The sequence below is a fragment of the Caretta caretta genome, chromosome 5 (genome assembly GCF_965140235.1).
Source record: "Caretta caretta isolate rCarCar2 chromosome 5, rCarCar1.hap1, whole genome shotgun sequence".
NCBI classification, from domain to species: domain Eukaryota; kingdom Metazoa; phylum Chordata; order Testudines; family Cheloniidae; genus Caretta; species Caretta caretta.
Window position 1 is genome coordinate 60362408 of NC_134210.1, and position 22155 is coordinate 60384562.

Genomic DNA, 22155 nt, shown 5'->3' on the forward strand with positions numbered 1-22155 from the left:
TAAGGCTGATAATATCATTGCTCGGCCAGATAAATAAAGCATTGGCCAAACCATGGGGTCAGCTATCGATCCCTGTGCTTCGTGAGAAGAGGGAGACAGTGTGTGTGTGAGAGAGAGAGAGAGACTGCGTGTGTGTAAGACAGAGACACAGAGATTCAGTGTGTGTAGGAGCTGAGGCTGTATGAGTCTGAGAGAGGGGGGTGCGTGTCTGTGTGTGAGAAGCAGACAGGGATATTCTATGAGAGTGTATTTCAGATAACACTGTGTGGGTGGATGAGAGAAAGCGCGAGAGAGACTGTGTGTGTGTGTGAGAGAGAGAGAGAGAGAGAGAGAGAGTTTGCAGCCCGCTCTGCAAAAGCTTATTAGCATTCCCTGCCTGCCCATGGACCTGCACTGACAACTAACAGAGATATCCAGCTCACCACTAGGCCTCCTCTCCTTTTGTCTTCAGATCTCTCGCAGAAACAGATTTAGACGTGGGCTCTGTACCTTCCATTCGGTTCATTGGGATGCAGCGTGTAAAAAACAAGGGACCTGTTTTTTCCCTGAGCTGTACAAACTTCTTTCCATGCCACATAATGAACGTGCGATGTGTGTGCATGTTTGGCATCTGCACCACTTGTGGGAAGCGTCTTTAAAGCGTTCGCCTACTTTTCCTTAGTGACATGTAGCAAGGAGCCTTGCTGTGGTTTACACATATGTATATGTTCTTACTGCTGTTCCTTAAGATCAAATAAGGGCTGATATTTTTTGCTGCGGGATAAAACATACTGATTGTTTTAAAAAAAGCAGAAGCGATACACCAGTGTTTACTTTTTGTCATTTTTTGTCCTGGTTATTTTTCGATTAAAATATTTCGTGAAACAATGCTACGCAAATAGCCAGAGAGAGGGAGTTCTGACTTAAAGCCAAAACCCAGAAGGATTTTTAAACTTCCAGATCTGGGCTAAAAAAAATCCATTTGTAACCACGTTCTCGGGGATAAAGTGTGCATTCAATTTACTGCAAACTAGATGCTACTCCCTGAACTTATAAATAAAACCAGTCAGCTACTTTTACAGCGAGCGTACAAATTAGCCCATGTTGACAGATGTTTGTCACTTAGTAACTTCTTTCCAAGTTTTTTTCCCCCTCTAAGCCTTCTTTCGGGCTTGCTTTGTTGTTTTAAAATATGCATGTCTCTCAGGAATGCCAGTCACGAGTCCAAACTTTGTGTCCAACCTCCCACATGAAATGATCCTTTTATAGGGAACCCGATATGTCTCAATCTGCACTTCACTCAAAGCCTCTGGATATGGGGCACTGGTCCCTGCTCAAAAATAACTGCGCAGATATGCGTTTCCACCTAAAACAATCCCCACAAACGACTCCCAGGGAAGAAATATAGCTCCCATAATTAAAGAAGGCAGCGGTCAGAGGGGAATGCAGCCTGAAAGGAAAAAAAAGTAAGAGTTTTACTTCTTTTCTGATTGCACTTGGGGTGTCATTAACAGCAGGTTTATCAGCATAAGGCACTCGTAGCAAAGTGTTGCGTGTATACGGGAAAGAAAGATTGAGCAAACGAAGACCAGAGGAGAAGGCAGAAGAAAGATTAAGGAACGCAGTCCAACTTCGCGAAAGAGTAAGTGACCTCTGCACAATAAGGGAGACGGGAGTGGCTTTGAATCTACAGCCAAAGTTTTCTTGCAGGAAAGAACAATGGCATGAAAATGAAAAAGTATGTTAGGGGAGTGATCACTAACTGGGAAGGTGAATCTGACTCCAGGGAAACTCCTGCCAAGTGCAGAAGGAGTTAGACAGGGGAAGGGGAGACAAGTTGCAGGACTGAAGAAACGTCACGCAGGAGACCTCTGCTCCTGTTGGCAGAAAGATGTCGTATGGATGTAGATGGGGCAGTTTCACTCTCAGGGGTTTGTTTATTTGTGTGAGCGTGTGGTTGTGTGCTCCCTTCTTGATTAGTGTCTTTGGTTGAACCGAACAAGGCACAGAGCTGGAGGGACAGCCGGAAACTGGGGAAGCGCCCCAAAAGACCTTACAGAAATCAGGCTAAAAAGGGGAAATCTCCACTCGAGAGTTTACTTCTGGCTTTAAAAAAGCAAAACTTCACGAGTGATGAAAAACAGATGAACTCTTCCCTCTGTAACATTTACTTTCCTGCACTGATGTGAAGTGACGTCAGCAATTGCCTACCCTATCCTCTTCCGAGAGAAGTGGGCGAGCGAGAAAGAGAGAGATCTTACCTCTCTATTTTTCCCCCTCCTCTCTTTCTTTCTCTTTTGGAACAAACTTCCATAAGGAGTATGCAAAACACCCTTGAAAAGCTCCTGATTGATAGGACACCTTTCCCTCCTTTCCACTAGATCTACATATTCTAACATATGGAAAGCTTGCAGGCCCTGTGCACTTATAGAAGCTGATAATGCATTAGTTTTCAGCAATATTTACAGCACCACTTTTAATACACACCAGATGGTTTGCGACTGTGCTACCACAGCCTGCTAGCTCCTAGATTTTACTCAGCAGCATTTTGTTACAATTACACTCCATGCTGAGACCAATTTTATTGGTGACCTATTTTTCATATTTGCAGCATTTTATGTTAAAAACCTCCTCCCTGGCCCCTTTGCACAGGGCAACACTCAGGAAGGAACAGTCTGTCACTGCTGCGTTTAGGTGCAGAGAGCTTTGGTTAAATTTAATAACTAGATGTTCCTATGTGTGTGTGTATATATATATATACGTGTGCATATGTAAATACATAAGTATAATTATTCATTATATTTGGTCACTAACACTATATTTGTTAAACCTCAATTGACTGTATTTGCCTTCCTGATAGTAAACATTACAGAACTATAAATATTGCATATGATTAATTATTATGCCTCTGCACTATGCCTGGCTTATCCCATGCACTCAAGTCCTCATGTCACGCACTACAAACAAGAACGTATCTCAAAGGTATTTTGGAAACGAGAGAAAGCGAACCTTGCAGTCAATAGGAATTCTCAAACTTAAACACTTGGAGGAGAAAACTGCATAACACATTCCCATGAGCTAAACCATGTGCTAAAGCACTGCTTGCCTAGATAACATCCCAAGGCATTTTAAATAGTGCCCAGTCAACGTTATCATGTTGTGTGAAAGCTTCAATGAGAATCACGTTTTAGCTTGGAGGAATTTTGTTACCTTATTTTAAACAAAGTAAATAATTTCTAGTATACAACAGAGAACCTGTTTTGCATAGAGCAATATAAATAGCCCATTTACTCCATTGCAGGTGTGTTCTTCCTACACAAATGCTTTTCTCACTTTTATGGGAACCCTTTAATTTTTTTTCCTCTCCTGGTAAAAATCACAGATGTTTATTTTATTGATATAACCTATACCTTGGTTATGCAAAGAATAATATGCCTCAACTAACAGTCATTTAGCAAATAATAGAGGCGTTCTGGATGCTTTCCAATGTTACACATGTACTTGGTCATAAAATGATAGGTGAAAAAATTAACATCTGCTTTCCTAAAATAAAGTGTGCCAAGGAGCTTTTTATGAACGCTTTCCTCATTTTAAAAAGAAATATGTAGAGATAAACTGGCATCCATATGTATAGCATATTTATAATGGTTTTAGGATTTAAAGGTAGCTATTCATTGCATAAGCCATTTAGAACTGACGTTTTAAAAGCTACTTAACCTCAGACATCCTTGAATCTTAAAGGAGGATTCCAAACGATATTATTTAAAGAGGAATTTGCTGTAATTTAATTGCATATCAAGGCGGAACTATGCACAAGCCTTGTATCTTACGCTGTGTTTAATAGCATTCTCACTTACATTTTATTTACCTAGCCTATTCCCTTCACGACAGGCGACTGGAAAGTTTAGTTGAAGTTGTTTCTTTTTTTAAAAAAATCCACTATTAGGAAATGAGGCAAACCTTGGAATTATTTCATTAAGCTTTGGCCTTTGGGGGGAAGAGGGTGGGAGCTATAATCATTAGTGACTTTTTATTATTTCTACAATAAGTGGCTAGATTCTTTGCTGAATAAGCTGCTTGAATGTTTTGCAGATGTTCCACTTAGACCAAAACTGACCCCCTATTTCCTCCTAAATAAGTCTCTTAAACTCTCCCATCAGTGCACTTACTCCAGTGGTGGAGGGGGGGAGGGGGCTCCCTAGGTTTGTAAGGAATAAAATATGAACTGTGTACATCTATAAAATAAACTCACACACACACCTGTACGTACATAGATATGTATACACACGCACACACACACACACATATATGAACACATATACACCTTCACATGTGTACCATATAAGAGAGCCTTCAGTGTCAGTTGCTTTCTCAAGGTATTTGGCCCTATTGTATGTTACACAACCTTTGTTACATTTCCATTGCTCCTCCCAAACTCCAAACTTTAGCCTCCCCCCCTATCCCCCAGCTGCAGGTGTTGGGCCTTAGCCAGCCTTAATATTAAGTGGAGCTTAACAGAAAAATGCCATGGCTAGATAGGCACTACAGTCGATAAAACAATCTCTTCTAGCTAGAAACTCAAACGCTCTAGGGAGGACACTTTTCAGAGTACAGAGGACACTGCCAGCTGTTTGCTGGCGCTTTTGTGGCCTACCATTGCTCTGGTTAGAGAAGGGTCTCCTCGTCTGGCTAAAGAAGGCAAATCGCTAATCTTTGCTGTTCATTGAAAACCGGTTGGATGGAACTATGTGGGGGGGAATAAGGGGTGGGCTCTGTGTGTGTGTGTGTGCCGGAGAGAGGACGGGAGGCTGCCTTGTGGGTGTAGAGGAGAGAGGTTAAAGAAATGGCCCCTTTCTGAGTGACAGGGCCCTTTTTCAAAGGCCAAACAGAAAATTGCTCCTAATACGAATAGGAGGATTTTCAAGGTTCCAGATTTCCCCTTGATTTTTATTTGTATTTTGCTATGAGTCTGGGCATGTTGCTAAATAGAAAAGTGTGTGGCTACTTCAAAAGGAAAAAAGGATCCTCCATTCACTTTAAAAAAAAATCCTGCCTGGATTGGTAAAATCATTAAAATATGTTAAGTGACATGAAGTTTGGGTTTATGTGGATGCACCGGACAGAAAGTGGACAAAGCCAGCAGGGGTAGTCACGCTTTAAGACAGGGGGTCTTTATTTAAAGAGGGTGTATTTATGGGGAAAGAAAGGGAATATCTTAAAAGCTCTCACTATACCACTGATAACAAAACCTGTCACATCTTCACTTCTTACTAGAAAAGAGATAGTGTCCTCATTTGAACATCTCTAAAGTGATTATTAGACGCCTCTGTGAGAAATCAGTTTGGGAGAGTAAGCCCAGAGCACAAAAAAAGATTTGCTCCCACTGCATGCATCTCTAATTTCCCCTCATAAATACTTTCATAATATCCCTAAAATCGCGCTTGCCAGAAAGGACCGTTCGTTAGGAAGAATAACGCCCGCTTTAAAATAAAAGATTTTTACTTAAAAATAAATAAATCCGGACCACAGCTTTTTTATTATTATTATTTTGCCTTCTTTTTTCTCCCCCCTGATAAGATGTGAGAACTTTTTTTGGGGGGGAGGGGAGAGTGTGCAATGAAGGACACAAAGACAGTATATCAGTGAAAAGAAGAAAGTGGCCCTTTAATGAGAACTAAAGAAAACCAAAAAGTAGATGAAGTGTACCGTAAAAGCTGCTTCAAAGTACATCCTAATTCCCCTGAGTTCAGCCATCACATAGATTTGGTAATTGGGAGTTTACTGCGCAGAGGTAAGGCAGCATGGTATGGATGACTCTATATTTTTCCATTCAATAATTATAGATACGTTTCCAGATAGTCTTTGCAAAGAGCCATCAGATATTAGAGACCTTCTCTTCACGTGAACTGAAGGCAGATCCTGTCACCATAGAAAGCTACCTGCATGTTCACAGTTAAAATGATTTTGTTCCTCTTTATAATTATGCTCATGGCGCCAGATGTATTTTTAACAGCTCTGCGTATGCAATAACTTCATCAAATATATGCTGATGCCTTTAATGGTATTTGCTTCCATGCCTGGGTTTCATTTTGTATTTATTTTCTGACCTTAGCGTTTCTCTGTTACCAAAAGTCCCCACAAGTAACAGAGCAATAAATCCAAACAAAAATAAGACAGATTTCCTCATCGATGTGTAATAAAGTTAAAAGACATTGTTTTGTCAGACAAGCGCTAAGTAGAAAATAAATCTTTGGGTCTGGGGAAACAAAACGGAATGCTGTTGGCATGTGTGTAAATTTACTTTTAAAAGCAATAAATCAATGTTAAATTAAACAGCTGGGTACCCTATCGTGGAGAAGGTTTCATGTTTAAGAAAACCTGGACGGTGAAATGTGCTATTTAAGAAGACACCCAGGAAGTGAAACCTTTATTTCAGTTCAGCCTCTAGTTTCTCTGCGTATGGGTTGCATCTGAACTTCAGGGGCTTCTGTGAACTTGAGTGAGTGAGACGAGAGACAGAGATTTGCACCCAATGGCTAACGTCAGATCTTCTCTCTCACCCCCCCCCCCCCCCCCACATGTTACACATCGTCCAAGAGGCATTGTATATTCTTCTTTCATTTAGTGCGTTCGGGCTAAATATTGTAGCCTGTCGAAATAGTTTAATACTATTCTTATCTAAATGCTAATTTCATCATTTCTGCAATCATGACACTGATACATGCCACGCACATTAGCTAGACATAGACATGGCTGCGCTTTAAAATGAAAACCTATTTTCAGAGCAGCTAGAAGCGACTGAGAAGGAAGCTCTGATCACGCTTTCAACATCAGCTGAAATATTTCGGTGCTTATTTTCCTAAATCCGAGGGCACTGTATTTGTTTAAATACGCTTTGCTGTTAAAAAGAAACTAGGACAACATAAAATAACATTTTAGAACTCCGATAGGGACACAAGACGAATCAATAAGTTATTAAAAAGCCAAAACAATACTCGCAATATTGGGGACCAGTAAATGACATGGCTCTGCGGCTAGCGTATGTCTATGTGATTGAACAGTTTGAAGATAAGAAATAAAATTTTAAAAGGACTTGACAATAAAGATATTTTAATACACGGGTATATTTGTGTTAATTATTTTCTTTCAAATACACAGAAGATTATTCAGATGGGGAATTTACAATGGCTCTTCTTTATTACGAAAGCTCCAATGTACTTTCAGACTGGCTACAATTTACACAAATCATTGGTGTCTTTGTTTAATTTTGCAAAAAATAAGGTAAACGCGGCTTAGAAGCATCCCCCACCCACCCCCCGCCCGAAGTTCTTAAAAGTTTCCAAAATAAAACGTAACCTTAGGAAGATAGGAACTAAGACAGAGATTTAATATCCGCTGCCTTTGTTTTCATGTCTTGGATAAATACAGTGTAAAGTTTTTATCAAAAACATTTTAATCCAAATGTCACCAAAGACATTGGTGCTATCTCATACAGTATTGAAAACGTGGTATTTTGGTCTTACTTTCAGTGCACCGTCTGGGATGGGAGGGTGGTTCAGAACTACGGTATAAATTCGCGATTGCTTCTCACGATAATGGGCCAGGAAGATTTTTGCACCAGTATTTTCCCTTAAAGATATTAGTTGGAGATAATGAAGACTGAAGGTTAATAACTGTCAGCCAGGTGCACTATACCTCAATATAGAAATACCTTTATGCTGGGAAGAGTTCAAATATCAATTAATTAGAAAAGACTGAGAAATAGCTTGTTCTAAGAAATAGAAGAACAAGTGAAGGACACAGAGTTTTGTCCTTAAGAAACAGAGAGGAGACACAGAGCCTCTCAGATCTCTGTGTATGGATTGTCTGCTGGTGATGTATTGCCTAGGGAAGAGTGCTCAGTCCAGGTAAAACTGGGGAGAAGGGAGTGTAAGTTTCCATCTCTCTCTCACTCACACACACACACTCTCCCTCTCTACTCAAGTTGCCTCTTCTGCACTTTGATTCTAAATTTGTTGGCTAGATGGCGCTCTGTGTCTCAAGACCTTCCAGTTCAGACTTAAAGCTGCCTTTTAGCGTCGTCCCGGATTTTCTGTCTTCACTTGAGAAATACGCAGACAATACCTAAGAGTAATAACAACAATAATCATTTAGAAACCATTCCAAGAATTGTAATGACGGATCTGAAAAAATAAACCCAGGATTAAAAACATGGCACCAGAGAGGGAAATTTGAGAGGTCTCATTTATGCCAACTCGTGCTTTAAAACACTTAATGAAATACCTTCGTAGCAGTTAACAAAAATGTATCTAATGTGTATTTGAATAGTGAAATAAATCAGCAGCTCGAGACTTATTGTTGCACTGCATTATAAATACGTTCATTAGGTCTAGTTTCAATATAAATAGAAACACGTCCTACTAAATTAGCTTTCTTGTCACTGTTATTAATTGATCAAAACAATTACGATATATTTAAAGTGGAAATGCCATAAAATCAAATATAAGCTTTTGATATTTGTAGGGCTGAGATGCCTTTGAACAAACTTATCACACGTTTCAATACCTAACGTAAAGATAAATAACGTTAAATGTATAAGGACTTATGGTCCATGTTCTAAATGTATTCAGCTTCTTGTTAGAGTAAAAAAAAAAGTAATGATATTTGTTGATTTTTTAAACTAGTACTTTTTTGGGGGAAATGCCCTTCTCCTTAGGGGCGATATGTAAACGCTACTTTTAACAGCTCAGAGTGAAAACTATTTTTAATTAAAATAGACTGTAGGTTGCGCTTTTTAAAATCAAGATGGCAGCTTGAGAGCATTGACCATAAAGACGAATGAGTTTGGCTGGCCTCACTGGAAAAAGCTTTGTAAATTATTGTTGTTTTTATCATTTGGTTTCTCTGCTATGCGATCACTGCAAAGCCTTTCTCTAGGTGTTAGGCTGTAACTAGGAGGCGCTGAAAACCTAAGGCGGAAAATTTACAACTTGATCAGCTACAAGCCACACACCAAAAAATCTGCTACTGTTGCACACATATGTTACGGATTAAGTTAAGCAAATGGCTCTAGTTTTGCCAGCTTGAAAGCTGATCATAAAAACGTACATGCTGAAGAGTTTGGCTTTTGTTGTAGTTCTAATTCTTCAAAAGTTAACCAATCCCCCTCTATCTTTTTGGAAAACTTCATGTAGCTGAGAAGATTGCCTGGCTTAACTCCACTTCGGCTGTACTTCTGTACGATTTTAGCTTTGAATTTAACAGAAATTAAAAGTGGTTAGTGATTCATTTCGGTGAACAAGTATTTAGGCGGTGGCTAATATCTAGAGCCTAGTGTTTATAAGTGGGAAAGTATTTTAGACAGTCCCCTTCCAATAATAGGGAGTTTTAGGACCAGCAACGCTGCTGCTTGTGAAGAAAATTACTTTTGGCTATTCCCTTTTATGATGTAGTGCATACCCACCACTCAAGAAGTCCACGTCCTCTGCTTTTAAAGTGTTAGGATTAAATAAACATATTGGGGGTTTCCCCTCCACAGTATGAAATATGAAGGACAATATTATTCACTCCTCTTATTAGCTCAAGAAAGACTAAAATTATGGATGATCCTTAATGAGGATGCTGACTTTCTATCAGGGTATTCTGACAGTTGACCACCTATTCTAACCCTCATTGCCATTTAAAGTCAAAGATCCTATAAGTGATGGATTGTTTGGCGGGGAGAACTGCAGGCTTTAAATCTCTCCGAAGGAAATTACACTGTAATATATTACAGATATACACACTCGTACACACATACGTTATGGGCCAGTTTTGAACACGGCAAGCAAGATCAGAATCTGGCCCCATATTTAGAACTATTATATTGAACTTATTTTTCTTGACAATCAAGAGAAACTACATTATACGATAGGAATAAAATGACAACCACGGAGTTTTACTCAGGAATATTACCTGAGAACTTCATTACTTTCCTTACAAACACATAGTGGACACTTTGGAAATGAATGAGCGATTATTGATTTTCAAGAAACTAAATAAAGTATATATATATACATATATGTGTGGGGGGGGGGAGAGAGAGAGAGAGTATGCACAGTGTAATGTACACACACGCTTTTCTTTCATTAAATAGTCAGTATACATTTGACGTTGACAAATGGCCAAAAGACAAGAAAAGTCATTTAAAACGACTTTGAAGAGATACAGGAAGGGAAAAAAATGAAAAGGATTTCATAAACGTGTACCAGGGATAAGAAATAGAATTGCAGAGGGAAAACTTAGCTGAAGAGAAAAAGAAAATATGTTATTGTTACTGAAAACGGTCAGCGTGCTGGACATATAGACATTCACTTATATATTAGATACATAGTTTCAAAATAGCCTTTTCTATACAGTAGAATTGTGTGTAATAACCCTGTTGGCTTCTGATTAAAATTTAGTTCTAAAACTAACTCCCAAGGTCAGGTAGAGAGAAATAATGAAAAGGTCCGCTGACCTGCTATGCTAAACATAGGGAACTTTCTAGCTTACGTGGATAAAATATGTAACATCCCCCTCAGTGTTCGCATGTTATAAGATTGCATGTAAAATATTTTGGAGAAAAATAATCTTAAACAAGTTCAGGCAAATGACCAAATCTTCACCGCGAAAGTTTAAAAACACAACGAAACCCGCTTGTATCCTTTTTCTTGCCACATTTGCAAAGGAAAATACAGCTCAGTTAATGTTTTTTCTCGCACTAAATAATGTAAGAGGGCATTAAATAATCAGTTTCCTTCACCCCACAAAGGTAATAGATCAATATTAGATGTGGCCAAGTATTTATCTTTTGAATGTCTTTGACTAAGAGGCTGCCTGGCTGATAAAGTCGTTTTCGAAACCCCCCCTCTCCCCCCGCCCCCGCCTTTTGTAGGGGGTAATGTGATACGCCCTGAAATCTTCTGTAGTTATAAGTATTCAACAGGTTTCTTCACTACCACGCAAACTTCTCCCCACTCATGCCAGTTTGGATTTCCATTTCCTCCACAGTAGGAAATAAAACGATTTCTTAAGGGCTCCAGCGTTGTTTTTAAACAGTTAATTACGTGAAAGTTTAGTAGCTTTTTCATTTTTTTTAATGAAGGCAACGATACCACATAAGGAGGATTCAGAAACCTAAACCAGCGATGGTCTCGTTAGATATAGAACTAAATCACCCTAAATGGAAAGTAGAAGAACAAATCGGAAGCGATCCAACTCCAGGGAAAACAGTGAGAACACGGATTCACTGTAGCAATCACTTTAAGCATAACAAATATATGAGCAGGAAAATAGATTGTTTTAAAGGGGTATGCAACAAAGAACTTTAACAATAAAAGTCCCGTCAAACTGCTGAAACTCTCTGATAGATGGCCCCAATTCCATTTCAGATCAGGAAAGAGAACGCTTTCTAAAAATGCTCTGTTGGCTATCTATCTATCTATATTTGGTCTGTCGACGCCCTAAATCAATTATTTCCTCCTACTTTTGTAGATTCATTTTTAAACGGATGTAACGTTAGTTTGAACAGTAAATGTAACAAATAATCCTGCAAATCGTTACTAACTAGTCTCCGATCCTCACGATTTATATACGACCTTAGAATGATGACAGAGGCAAGAGCAGGAATCTATACTAAGCAGAGGCTGGGTGAAACATATTAATAAGCAACGTGCATCTTGCTGCATTAACTAGCTAACACGTGAATAGCTTGATTTACAAGCTGGAAGGTCCGGTATTTTGCTAAAATGACAGTGTAATGATGAAATATACAGAGGGCGTCTCTTCCTTTGCACACATCCTGAACAACAAAATAAAACGGAAATGATGACTTAAAGTCACAACGATCCGAGCAGGAAGAACTTGTTTAACGGGAGAAGAAGCGAGGCTAAACCAAATACTTTACTGTCACTTTTCTGTGTGCTGTCAAGTAAGTTACTGTCAGGCTCTATAACTAGGTTGGACTCTGGCTCGGGAGCCTAGTCTCCAGGGGCTGTAATTAACAAGCTGTCTGGAAGCACCAGAGCCCATCAAGCTGCTCTGGCCAAGAGCGAAGCCCCTTTCCAATAGGCCAGGTGCACCCTGACTCCCGAGCGGAGGTGCAGCTGTGGAAAAGTTTTGCACCTTGGATATTTCTTGAGCGAGAAATCCAGAGGAAAGAGATGGGAAGCGATATAAAAAGGGCAGTTAAGAAGAGACTCACCTTAAAGGGAAAAGAGGAATAGGGGGACTTGGGAGGGAGATCGGTAGAAGTTAATCCAGGAAAAGTTACAAGGCGAAAACGAAAACCTAACTGGGGAATTCAGACACAGCAACTCAGGGAAGCGCAGAATGAATCTTCTAAGAGGGGAGAACAAGGTGACCTCGCAGCTGGGACAGTATACAGGTCCCGGGGATCTTACAAAGTGAAGTGGGACATATCGTAGCTCAGCAACTAACTTCCCAAAGTGATCGGTGTCTTTCGGACGCAGGCAGCAGCCTCCGAGGGAAATGGGGTTTGGCTGAACTAGATGAAGGAGTGATAGAAAGTTGTGGCTGAAAGTGAACTCGGAACTAGGCGCTGTCCGTGGTGCTAAGGCGAGAGACAGAACAGCCTCACGTGTCGCTTCACTTCGTTTTGCCATGGCTTCGGACCGAGTTCTGGACGAGTTAGGGGCACAGGGACGACAGAAAAGCAGTTAGTTTTTCATCCATGTGAAATCATTTTTTGCTATAAATTCACAGTTTAAATGCCATCCTTCGGTAGTTCTACTCTCTCTCCCCCCCCATTCCCTTATAAGCCCGGACTTTAGTCATACTTTGGAGGTGATAATTTATAATGTTATACTTTAAAACATAGCTTTCCACTTTCACACGAGGAAGTCTTTCGAGGCAGATAAAGGGAAGCTGGGCAGATGTTCTTCAGGTTCAGACAACTTGACAAAGCGTTTGAGCAAATGCAGAAGCATTTTTCAGTTTCTGTGTGACATAACAATGTGCATGTACAGTCCAGGTAGAATCCAGAGCGACGTTTAACCAAGATAAAAGGTAGAAAAACCAATCCATTTTACAAAGTCATTTGCGATAAACATTTTTCAAATTTGCTCTTACACTGATTTGTTACATGATGATCCTTGGGACAAAATCAGGCTTAACATTTGCAAACTACCTGAAAACGCACAAACAAGGTTATAAAGAATTAATTTTGCTCTTGATTATTCTCATCCCGTTTGCACTTCCTCTTACAGAAGTTAATTGTTACTTTGAGACATAGAACAACTGGCAGGTACTAAATTATGGAGAAACGTGAACAGTATTGTAAGAGCTAACACTACCAAATAACTGGAACCCTCGGTTTTTTTTTCCAGCAGCAAGTAGAAATTAAATTAACAATGTTTTGGCAGGAAGTGGGAGGGAGGGGAGTGATTTCAAATTCAAACAGCATTTTAAGTGTATTTAAGGAAAAAAGGAAGAGCGAAATAATCAAAAGATCAGTCTTTAGCTAAGAAACTAACTTTTCATTGGGAACTAGAGCCCAAGTTACTATTGTAAGAAAGGGGACAAGAATCAGAAACAACTGGCACAATGAGCAGCCACTGGCAGCATCTGACGTGATGTTTGTTACCAAGCACTAGATCAATATTTGCAAGATCCCTATAGTTTTAATGGTTTTGCTCTCGAAAGTATGTACAAGCAACACCTGGGCATGCGAGTTCTTATTTAGCTGTTCCAGGAACTCATATCAAAGTACTTTGCTAAGGGGAAAAAACAAGATTTTATCATGTAGTAAGCTGAGCTTATCAAGAGGTGGTGTGAAACTGTCCGGGGTGGGGGAAGCTATTTATCTAATTGTTGTGTCAAGGATTCCAGCTTTAAAGAAATAGTTTGAAGGCAAAAGTATAGAGATACTAGTTTGCCAGACAGTAGGGGATTAGGTGGGGCTTGAGTAAAGAGAAGTGAAATGACGAAAGAAGAAAACCCAGGCCTTGCCTCCAAAGGGTCATTCCTCGCCTGTGCAGAATTCAGTGGAAAATAACTGACTTTTGTCTCAGTCGGGATAAAAAGTTCTGGGCGCTTGTCGCCTGGAAATAGTTAGATTTACCTGACCTTAATAGACGCATATAGGTCAGCTTAAAAAAAATCAGTTAACTGTTTAATTTTAATTGCAAACATTTGCTGTCGGGTTATCGATCTGATCAATTTCCCTATAAAGTTTTGAAAAAAGGATCCAAGATGCAGACACATAATGCAGAAATCTACTCAGGAATCAGTGTGATCACTTTGCTTCTCCTTTGTCCTCCTCATCTGATGTTTGGCTATATTCATATTCCTTTTATTTTATTTGTGTTACAGAACCCCCTTGAAGTCTTTTTGCCAAGACAAGTATCAGACATGCCTAAGAATGAAACAATTCTTGGTGGGGGCAGAAAAGGAAGTCATTTTTTTTCCAGTAAGAAAAAAAAAAAGGTGAGAAATATCGTTGTCTTCTGTGTCCATTAAAAACAGGCATTTAAAAATCACTGCTAGTTAAAATTCCTTTCAGCTATAGACGTAACTAACCAAGTTTTAAGGGTGCAAAACTTTGGCAGAGACCATATTCCTCGAGATAAGCACGGTCATTCATTTGAAGTAACGTGGCATTCTTTATCACAGAGCCTTTCCTCTTCAGATTCAACGCTGTACAACTTTCCAGTCTATTTATTTTGCATGCTGCTGGCTGAGTCGTCTGTACCTGGTAAATGGTAAGAAAATTAGTACCACGTGTTACCTGAAATGAACCGTTTCACAAAGTTCCTTTAAGAAGTGCGTTTTTCGTGGCAAAAGGGCTAAGAGACCGCAAACACAATTTATGAAACCCAAATTAAATTCCCCAGAAGCAGGACCACAGCATATAGTCAAAATTATCATGACCTTATAAACAAAAGTAACATTAACAGTGCTTTAAAAAAAGGCTACAGAGTACTACTAGTTGCAGGTTACCTACAGCTCTGAGCCCCAGAACTTTGAACATATAGATTTAAAAAATGAAATAAAACCTTACAAGGTAGGTTTTTTTCCCTCATGGCAGGGGGGCGTTTTTCTTTTACAGTTTTACTGTTGGTTTGTGGGTCTCACTAAATACATTCTTCTTCATAAAATGCACTTTTATCAAGTTGAAAATTCATAGTGTGTCATAACTGGAGCATGCGATTATTGTGCAATTGATGGACCAGAACAAATCCTGTTGCACAGAAAATCAATTTTGTTCATATTTATGTCGAATTGTGTGCGTGTTATACAGAGAGAGCGAGAGCGCTTCAAATAAGGAATAAAGCTTCAAACCCTCCCTTAACTATATGTTAGATGGGGTGGGAGGTCGATGGTCCAAATCATATTTACCTTTTTTGTCGTTGTTGCTGTAAATCTGAGTTACAGTATTTAGAATAGCGAAGCTTCCAAGTGCAATAAAGCTACTTGTCTAAATCTACTTTGAAGTAATGCTGGTGGGTCTAAAATCCAGATCTTCGTGTTAATCTCTAGTTCTTGCCATCAAACAGAACTCAGTTACAAAGAGCTTGGAAAGAGTTTTGCATCTATTCAAGGGGCACAAAATCTTTAATTTTCTGAGGAGTAAAAACTCCCCAAGAAACTTCATATAGCTTCTTAGGTTTTGCTTAGCATACGTGATAAAACATTGATTGTCGCAGTTTGGTGACCCATGAAATTTGGGGGTTAGTTTTCTCTTCAGACCAGAGCATATAATTATGCAAATAAAGAGCTGTCACTGATCTAGTGAAATACTCACAAACACATGCAATCCAAAATGGGACAGAAAAGTGAAAATTTGTGGTCTTATGATGGATGGTACAGTGACAAATGACATCTCCTACCAAGTTTCTCGAGAAGTTCATTTTTCTCACTGTATCGAATATGTCAACATAATGCACGTTAGAGAGAGAGAGAGAGAGAGAGAGAGATATTCTTGGAAGGCTATTTTTATTTGGACTGACTTTAATGTAGAGTACGGTGCAATATTTTCTTAGATATGACACTTTTCATTTGTACTTTTGAATGAAATTCTTATAGGGAAAAACAATTAGTGTTGTATGTACGTGAGAGAAAAGATATGTGCTTATTTTCCATTAAAAAAACCCCACCTTCCTTTGATTAAGACCGAAAAAGTCAAATCCAACTTATTTCCTATAATCAATGTGTTGAAAATTATAAATTCAGCTGAAGATTTATTCCCAGACGGGCTATGTTTGAAGGGCTAAACAAATGGGAAGTTTTTCTAACCCCAACTGTTTACTAAACAGTGTGAACTATATTTTAACATTAAAAAATGTACTTTTTGGCACAACGTTTAAGGGCTTATTTTCCCACCCCGTCATTTTAAACCTTTCAAACTTGCGGGAGGAGATGAGGGGGAGGAGGATGGGGCAGGGTTCAGCCTTGTGATTCAGTTACAATGTGTACTCATTTGTGACAAACTAACGAGACCCCTTCAAATCCAATCCTCCTCTTACATCTTTTTTGCCATTTGGGTCTCCCAGTCCCAAAGTTACCATTCCACAGTCTGTTGCATAATTTCAGATGTCATGGAGCTTCCCAGTGATGAAATCTGAGAAGGCTCATGTCAGACCGCTGACTGCTAAAGACATCACTACATGAAAGATCAGTGGTGTGAAACTTTAAAAACATCGATCCAAATGAATCAATTAAATCAACATTCATCCCTCCTAAGTATGGTTTAAGACTATCATTGTTACCTTTTTACACTACACAGATTTGGAGATAAACGCTGGAATGCTTTGATGGTTTCATCTATTCTAGAATCACTGTTAATCGACTTTGTGTTATTTTCCCCTTTCAACAGCTTATGCTCAGAGTGAACATTCTTCACATTTAGGACACTCGATGTTGCTTCTAGCCTAACCCAGGATGAGAAAGCTGCTGCTTTAGCAAGGAGGGGGCTGAGGCTTTGTTAAGTGTTGCTTAAAACTTTTTCCCAGGCTCAAACTGATTTTTATTTTATTTTATTGCATTGAGATTAATGGACTATCAGTTAAAAGGAAGAGAAAGAATTCAAGAGGCTCCCAGTTAGTCGCTCTGGTACAAGCAAGGGGAAAAAAATCCACATTCAAATGGAGAGAAAGACCCTCCTGGATTTTGGATCTGATACACATTTTGGTGGTAAAACAGGTCCCGCCTACTTTCCTCCTCTTTTTCAAAGATAAGAAACTTTAACTAGATACGGCTGGGAACCGACAACTTAAATTACTGCAAAGTGCAAGCGTGTGGTAAAATGTTGATAAACCATCGAAGTCACTGTAATAACCATGCATCATTCACTTGAGTCTCTCCATTTGGGGTCTGGAAGCAAACGCGGGCTAAATGTGTTTGTTTCCTAATAAACAAGCAGAAATAGGAAGAACCCAACTCGTGGTCTTTCCCTTCTAACTATGGAAGCAGGAAGGCACTTCCGCTCTCCAATGATCTCAGTTGACTCCAGTCTCTGTGTAGTTTTGGTACACTAATAATATCACTTTGTTTGTCTCTGATGACTAGTCTCTTCATTCCAAATGTCCTTTACGGTAAGGAGAGAACCAAACAAAGCAAGAAGTGAAGGAGATTTTCTTTCCCCACTTTTTGGAAGAGGGAGTTGCTCTTTTGAATATTATTGGTAAATTACATTTTTATATCAGAACAACCGAACATCCATTTTCAATTCCAAAACATCTCGGAGAGGATTTTCTTATGCTTAATCATCTGAAACATATAAGTGTAGGCAATGTGAAGTCAACAAAGACTAAAGGGCTGTCATGATAAGTTGATGTTAGGCTATTACCATTTCAACAGAGTCAGACCACCACCAGCCAGATTGAAACTATTGATATGTTATTGCGCCATTCAGTGTCGGTTCATGTTTTTATTAACATCTCCAAGCTGCTTTGAAGAGAAAAATGTTTATGAGGAGACAACTGCACATTAGAAGAGAAAAGCTTTTTATTATTATTTTTAAAGTGTAAACAGAAATATACAATTCATAAGAACTCCCTGCAGTTCTTTACATAAGCAAAAACGCAAGTCAATTAGGGCACGAGAAAGACACTTTTAAAAGGGTATTTATTACAGTAGAATTTTTTTGCACTGAATTTCCATTAAAATAAAAAAATAGATTAATTTTGTGATATTTGGCACCTTGGAAACCCCCCTCATGCATTCCCAGTGGTAAGAGTTTGACGGTTGCAGGATTTGTTTGAGAGCTTTTTTTCCACTCCCCCGCCCCCTTGGTCTTTGCATTTAAGGACAGAACTACACATATGAAATACAAATCAAAGAGTTCAAACCTTATTCACATGATACACTGATCAGAGAGGAAACAAACCAGGGACGAGTACAAACGGCGTAAATGGGTGACAGGCCAGCCCCAGGCAGGTGGCCAGCACCGACAGCATGAAGTTACTTGGGGAGAAATGAGGTGAACCATATTCTTACGCCTATACAGCAAACCCATAATCAACAGGTTAAATTGAGAAATACGATTACACTGGAAGCTGCCCAGCGGCAAACGTGGATTTTCCTTTGCCTCTGTTTGGGGAATCTCCACAGCTTGCAAAACCCCTCGCATCTTGCTTGCGAAAGTCTAACTCAGGAAACACAGCGACGACCTCCATGTGTAAGGGACATTTACAAAAGGGAGAGGAGCTATAATGGAGAGAAGACTGCAGATTATAGCAGGCAATTTTACCGTGATTTCCCCTGGTTAGAAGCGGAGTAATGTGCGAACTGCAAAACACCACGGGTTAGCTAAATAACAGCAATGCCTGGTGTACATACATGGAGTATTTCAGCTGGCTAATTGTGACCCTCCAACACTGAGCACTGCACACGCTTTATGAAACCAAAGAAAAGAAGTTAGCAAATAAAATGGAAAGATCCGGAAGAATCTCTCCTTACACTGAAGTGACATGATTCGGTTACTGGTACGTTTACTCCAGACAAAATACATTGAAATCCACATTAAACACTTTAAAACACCTTATTAACAACAATAGCCCCCTACCCTCACCCCTTCCGTACTGAATTCCTCCTTCAACGCCGAAACGGGAAAAATTACACTAAAAAGGGGTCAATATCACAAACCCATGTGGTGGCTGCCGACGATTTGACTGGTTTGAAGTAACACAGCAGTTGGATGAAATACCGTTTTGATTTTTGCTGTCTTTGCCTCTGCTTTAACAACAACAGAGGCGATGCAGACATGACCACTGAAGAAAAGATCACTTTAATTTAGCTTCATCAAACCTATAAGAACTAATTAGTGTACTTGTATGCCAGACACGGTATCAGGCACATATTGTTGCTTATCAGACATTAGCAGTTAAAAGTTGCTGACATCAGCTACTATTACTAAAAACACTTCCCTCCGGGGTCTGCAATTTCAATGATTTTCTGAGCCTTTAAATTCTGTGAAACTGTCTGTGTATTTCACCAGGTGTGTAAGGCAGGGACATTATTTCTGCAAACACTTTGAAAGAAATTAGGCCTGCGTTGAATCAAAAATTGAATAAATACAGGATGGTGAGGCATTACAGTTATTAAACATTCCGAATATGAAAATGTAAGCTTCTTTGAATTAAAAAATCAGCAAAATCAGTCATTCATGACTTTTTGTTTGTTTATGCTATCATAATTCACAGTGTGGTCCAGACGGTTGCTGAATTGGTAAAGTATAAAGCAACGGGCATTTTAAGGTAGAGCTTTCAAAAGCAAGTGGAGCTCTACAAATAATGCCAAAGAAGGAAAAAATCTTTATACAAAGAGACTTTCCCACAAATTTGGACCCAAGTTTTGGATCCCTTATCTGCAGAACATGGAAAGTGTGAAGAGTTGATCCCATTTGGTCCCAGAGAAGAAAAGACTACTGATTGTAAATATTCATTTTTTTTACTATTCAAAATTATGTCCCTCTTTAAAAAGAGTAATTTATATTTTGCTTTGTCTCAAAATAGACATTCTATTAGAATAAAAAATAAAGGTATCAACCAAGTTCTAAAAGTAAATTTTAAATACAGGTATTTAATCTATGTTACAATTTTCACTAAAACACGTATTACAGCTCGTGCTTTAAAATTATTCAGAGATACAAACTCTCTGTAAAAATGGGAATCCTAAAATCACGAAGCAAAAGATTTCAGCATAAATAGCATCGGTTCATTTTGGTTTAAATTTAGTCCTTTCCTTCTGAAATGTACAGATTTATTAGAAACCTTATTTTAAATTCAGAAACGGTCCTCCATAGAAATACCTATTCATTAATTTATTATTTCTTAGGAGCTATTTTTATGCACAGCCTCTCCTCTGGTCTCAAAAGCTACAGGGAACAATTCATATTTAGAAATCCAAATACTACGCCATCGTCTTTGTGCTATTTTAAAAATTTTAAATTGGGTCATTATGGCTTAACTAACCGCCCTAAAAAGCACAAACAAAAATACTCCATTGTTAGAAAGATGCCTGAGCATTTTAAAGGCTGAAGAAGAGTAGGGAGGAGGAAGAGGGGAGAGAAATCGACCTGGATACATTATTTAAAAGCAATTCTGCTAAAAATGAATAAAACCCAAAGTTTGCTCCTGTCCTAGAAAGCAAGCAAGAAAGAAAAGTGAACCCTGGAAGGAAGCAGCAAAAATCCTGTAGGCGATAGGACCACGAAGAAGCTGTTAAACTCTGGCATCAGCTCGGTGCAGGGCTATGTCAGGGCAATTAGAGCTGCACCATGCTGCACTGTGCAGTACTGCTGTCAGCCTTAATCTGCGCACTGATGGGCAGCACGAAATCCAAGCTACAGCCCACAGGAAGCACAACCAGTGAACCCATATTGCTTTGACAGTTGCACTCATCTAGAAATAATGCAAAACGCTATTTAGATGTATACATCACGACCCTGTGCTCTAGAAAGAAAACAATCTAATGAGGGGCTGGGAGACTGCTTGCAGAAAACAAGCAGCAAGGAGATGTTTTTCTCCGCTTAAAGCTCTTCATATTTGATTCTGTTGGAGCGTCGTGTTGGGGCTAGTTTGACTGAACTGTTCTTTGCCTCGGATGCTTCACTGAAGAATTTGAAAACCGACGGAAAACTCTTCCAGGAAGTTAGCTCATGACGCTCGGTCCCTGCAAAATACAAAAAAACAAAATAATAATCATCACCGTTTGGTTTGCTTTGGGGTCGTTTTGTTGCTGCAAGTTCAACCATTCCATTGTTCAGCATAAGACACGACACAAAATAAACGGCGAGTGCTGTTTGCTGGTCCCTTTCCAAAGCTCCCTGTTTCAGTCTTACGAGAGGGATTTGAACACATTACCTGTCTGATCACATCACTCACAGGTGTATTCTCGTGTCGAGTAGTGCGCAGGGTTTTACTTACACGCCTTGACTACACGCTCGGAAAAGAGCAGAGCGATGCACTAAAAACAAGACCGAAAAGGGCGTGTGCTTATCACTCCCCCCCCGCCCCAAACTCTGGCAAGCGAAGCCTTGCGAAGGACCGTCCCAGACTGGAGTCCCTAAAGCACATTTAAAGTCCTTTCGTTCCACAGCGCGCTACGGACCAGTCACGCGTTTTGCCGAGCACCCTCAACAAGCGAGTAAGTTCACAAGGTAAGACACACATTATGACCTCCTGGTTTGCCCCAGATCACGCTTGCTGTGACTCCTGTTTACAGGGGAGCCTCTCGTTACAATACATTCTCAGGCACTCCAGACAAAAGGGGGAGAACTATGGAGTCCATCGGGAGCTACCAGCGATCACTTCATGTCATTCCAGCTCCGGAAGAGCCCTGGGTAAAAAGCAGAAGCCCACCGCTAAATTGGCACTTGCATTTCCAAGGTCAGTTTCATGACAGGGGCCGAGTGTCTGGCCCAACTTGAAGACAACGCAATTGAGTTTTTAGGACACGAGTAACCGCTTCGGTAACTGAATCCCGGTTCCCCTTTGGCATTGATTTAAAGAGAGGCAGTCAGACTAGATGGCTTTCAACAACAAATAACGATCACGGTAACCAGCCCTGTTACCAGGAAGCCCCGGCAGAAAAGGGAACCTTTTCTGCGGTTCCTTCCCCCAGCGCAAAAATGCATTTGTGTAAGCTGTATTATGCGCATGTGGTTTACTGTCTTACCCGTGGGCCCTTAACTGC

General features: G+C 39.7%; 1 protein-coding gene and 1 long non-coding RNA gene across 9 annotated transcripts in view; one reads left to right on the forward strand and one right to left on the reverse strand.

The window, feature by feature from the left end:
• The first annotated feature begins 302 nt into the window (after window positions 1-302).
• The window catches only part of LOC125637050 (uncharacterized), a 38415-nt gene continuing 16562 nt past the window's right edge, over window positions 303-22155 (forward strand). Inside the window, exons 1-3 of one of the 4 annotated variants that reach the window (XR_007356809.2) lie at window positions 356-1445; window positions 14332-14720; window positions 16835-19621. This is a non-coding gene — a long non-coding RNA (uncharacterized LOC125637050). Of the gene's footprint in view, window positions 1622-14331; window positions 19622-22155 lie in introns of those variants that run through there. The other 3 variants (XR_012668471.1, XR_012668470.1, XR_012668472.1) reach the window with 3 other exon arrangements.
• The window catches only part of ARB2A (ARB2 cotranscriptional regulator A), a 363334-nt gene continuing 348333 nt past the window's right edge, over window positions 7155-22155 (reverse strand). For 4 of the 5 annotated variants that reach the window (XM_048851080.2, XM_048851082.2, XM_048851076.2 and 1 more), the window contains one exon: window positions 17947-21132. In XM_048851080.2, the coding sequence (XP_048707037.1) occupies window positions 20990-21132 (143 nt within the window). In that variant the 3' untranslated portion in view covers window positions 17947-20989. Of the gene's footprint in view, window positions 8104-17946; window positions 21133-22155 lie in introns of those variants that run through there. The other variant, XM_075128571.1, reaches the window with a different exon arrangement.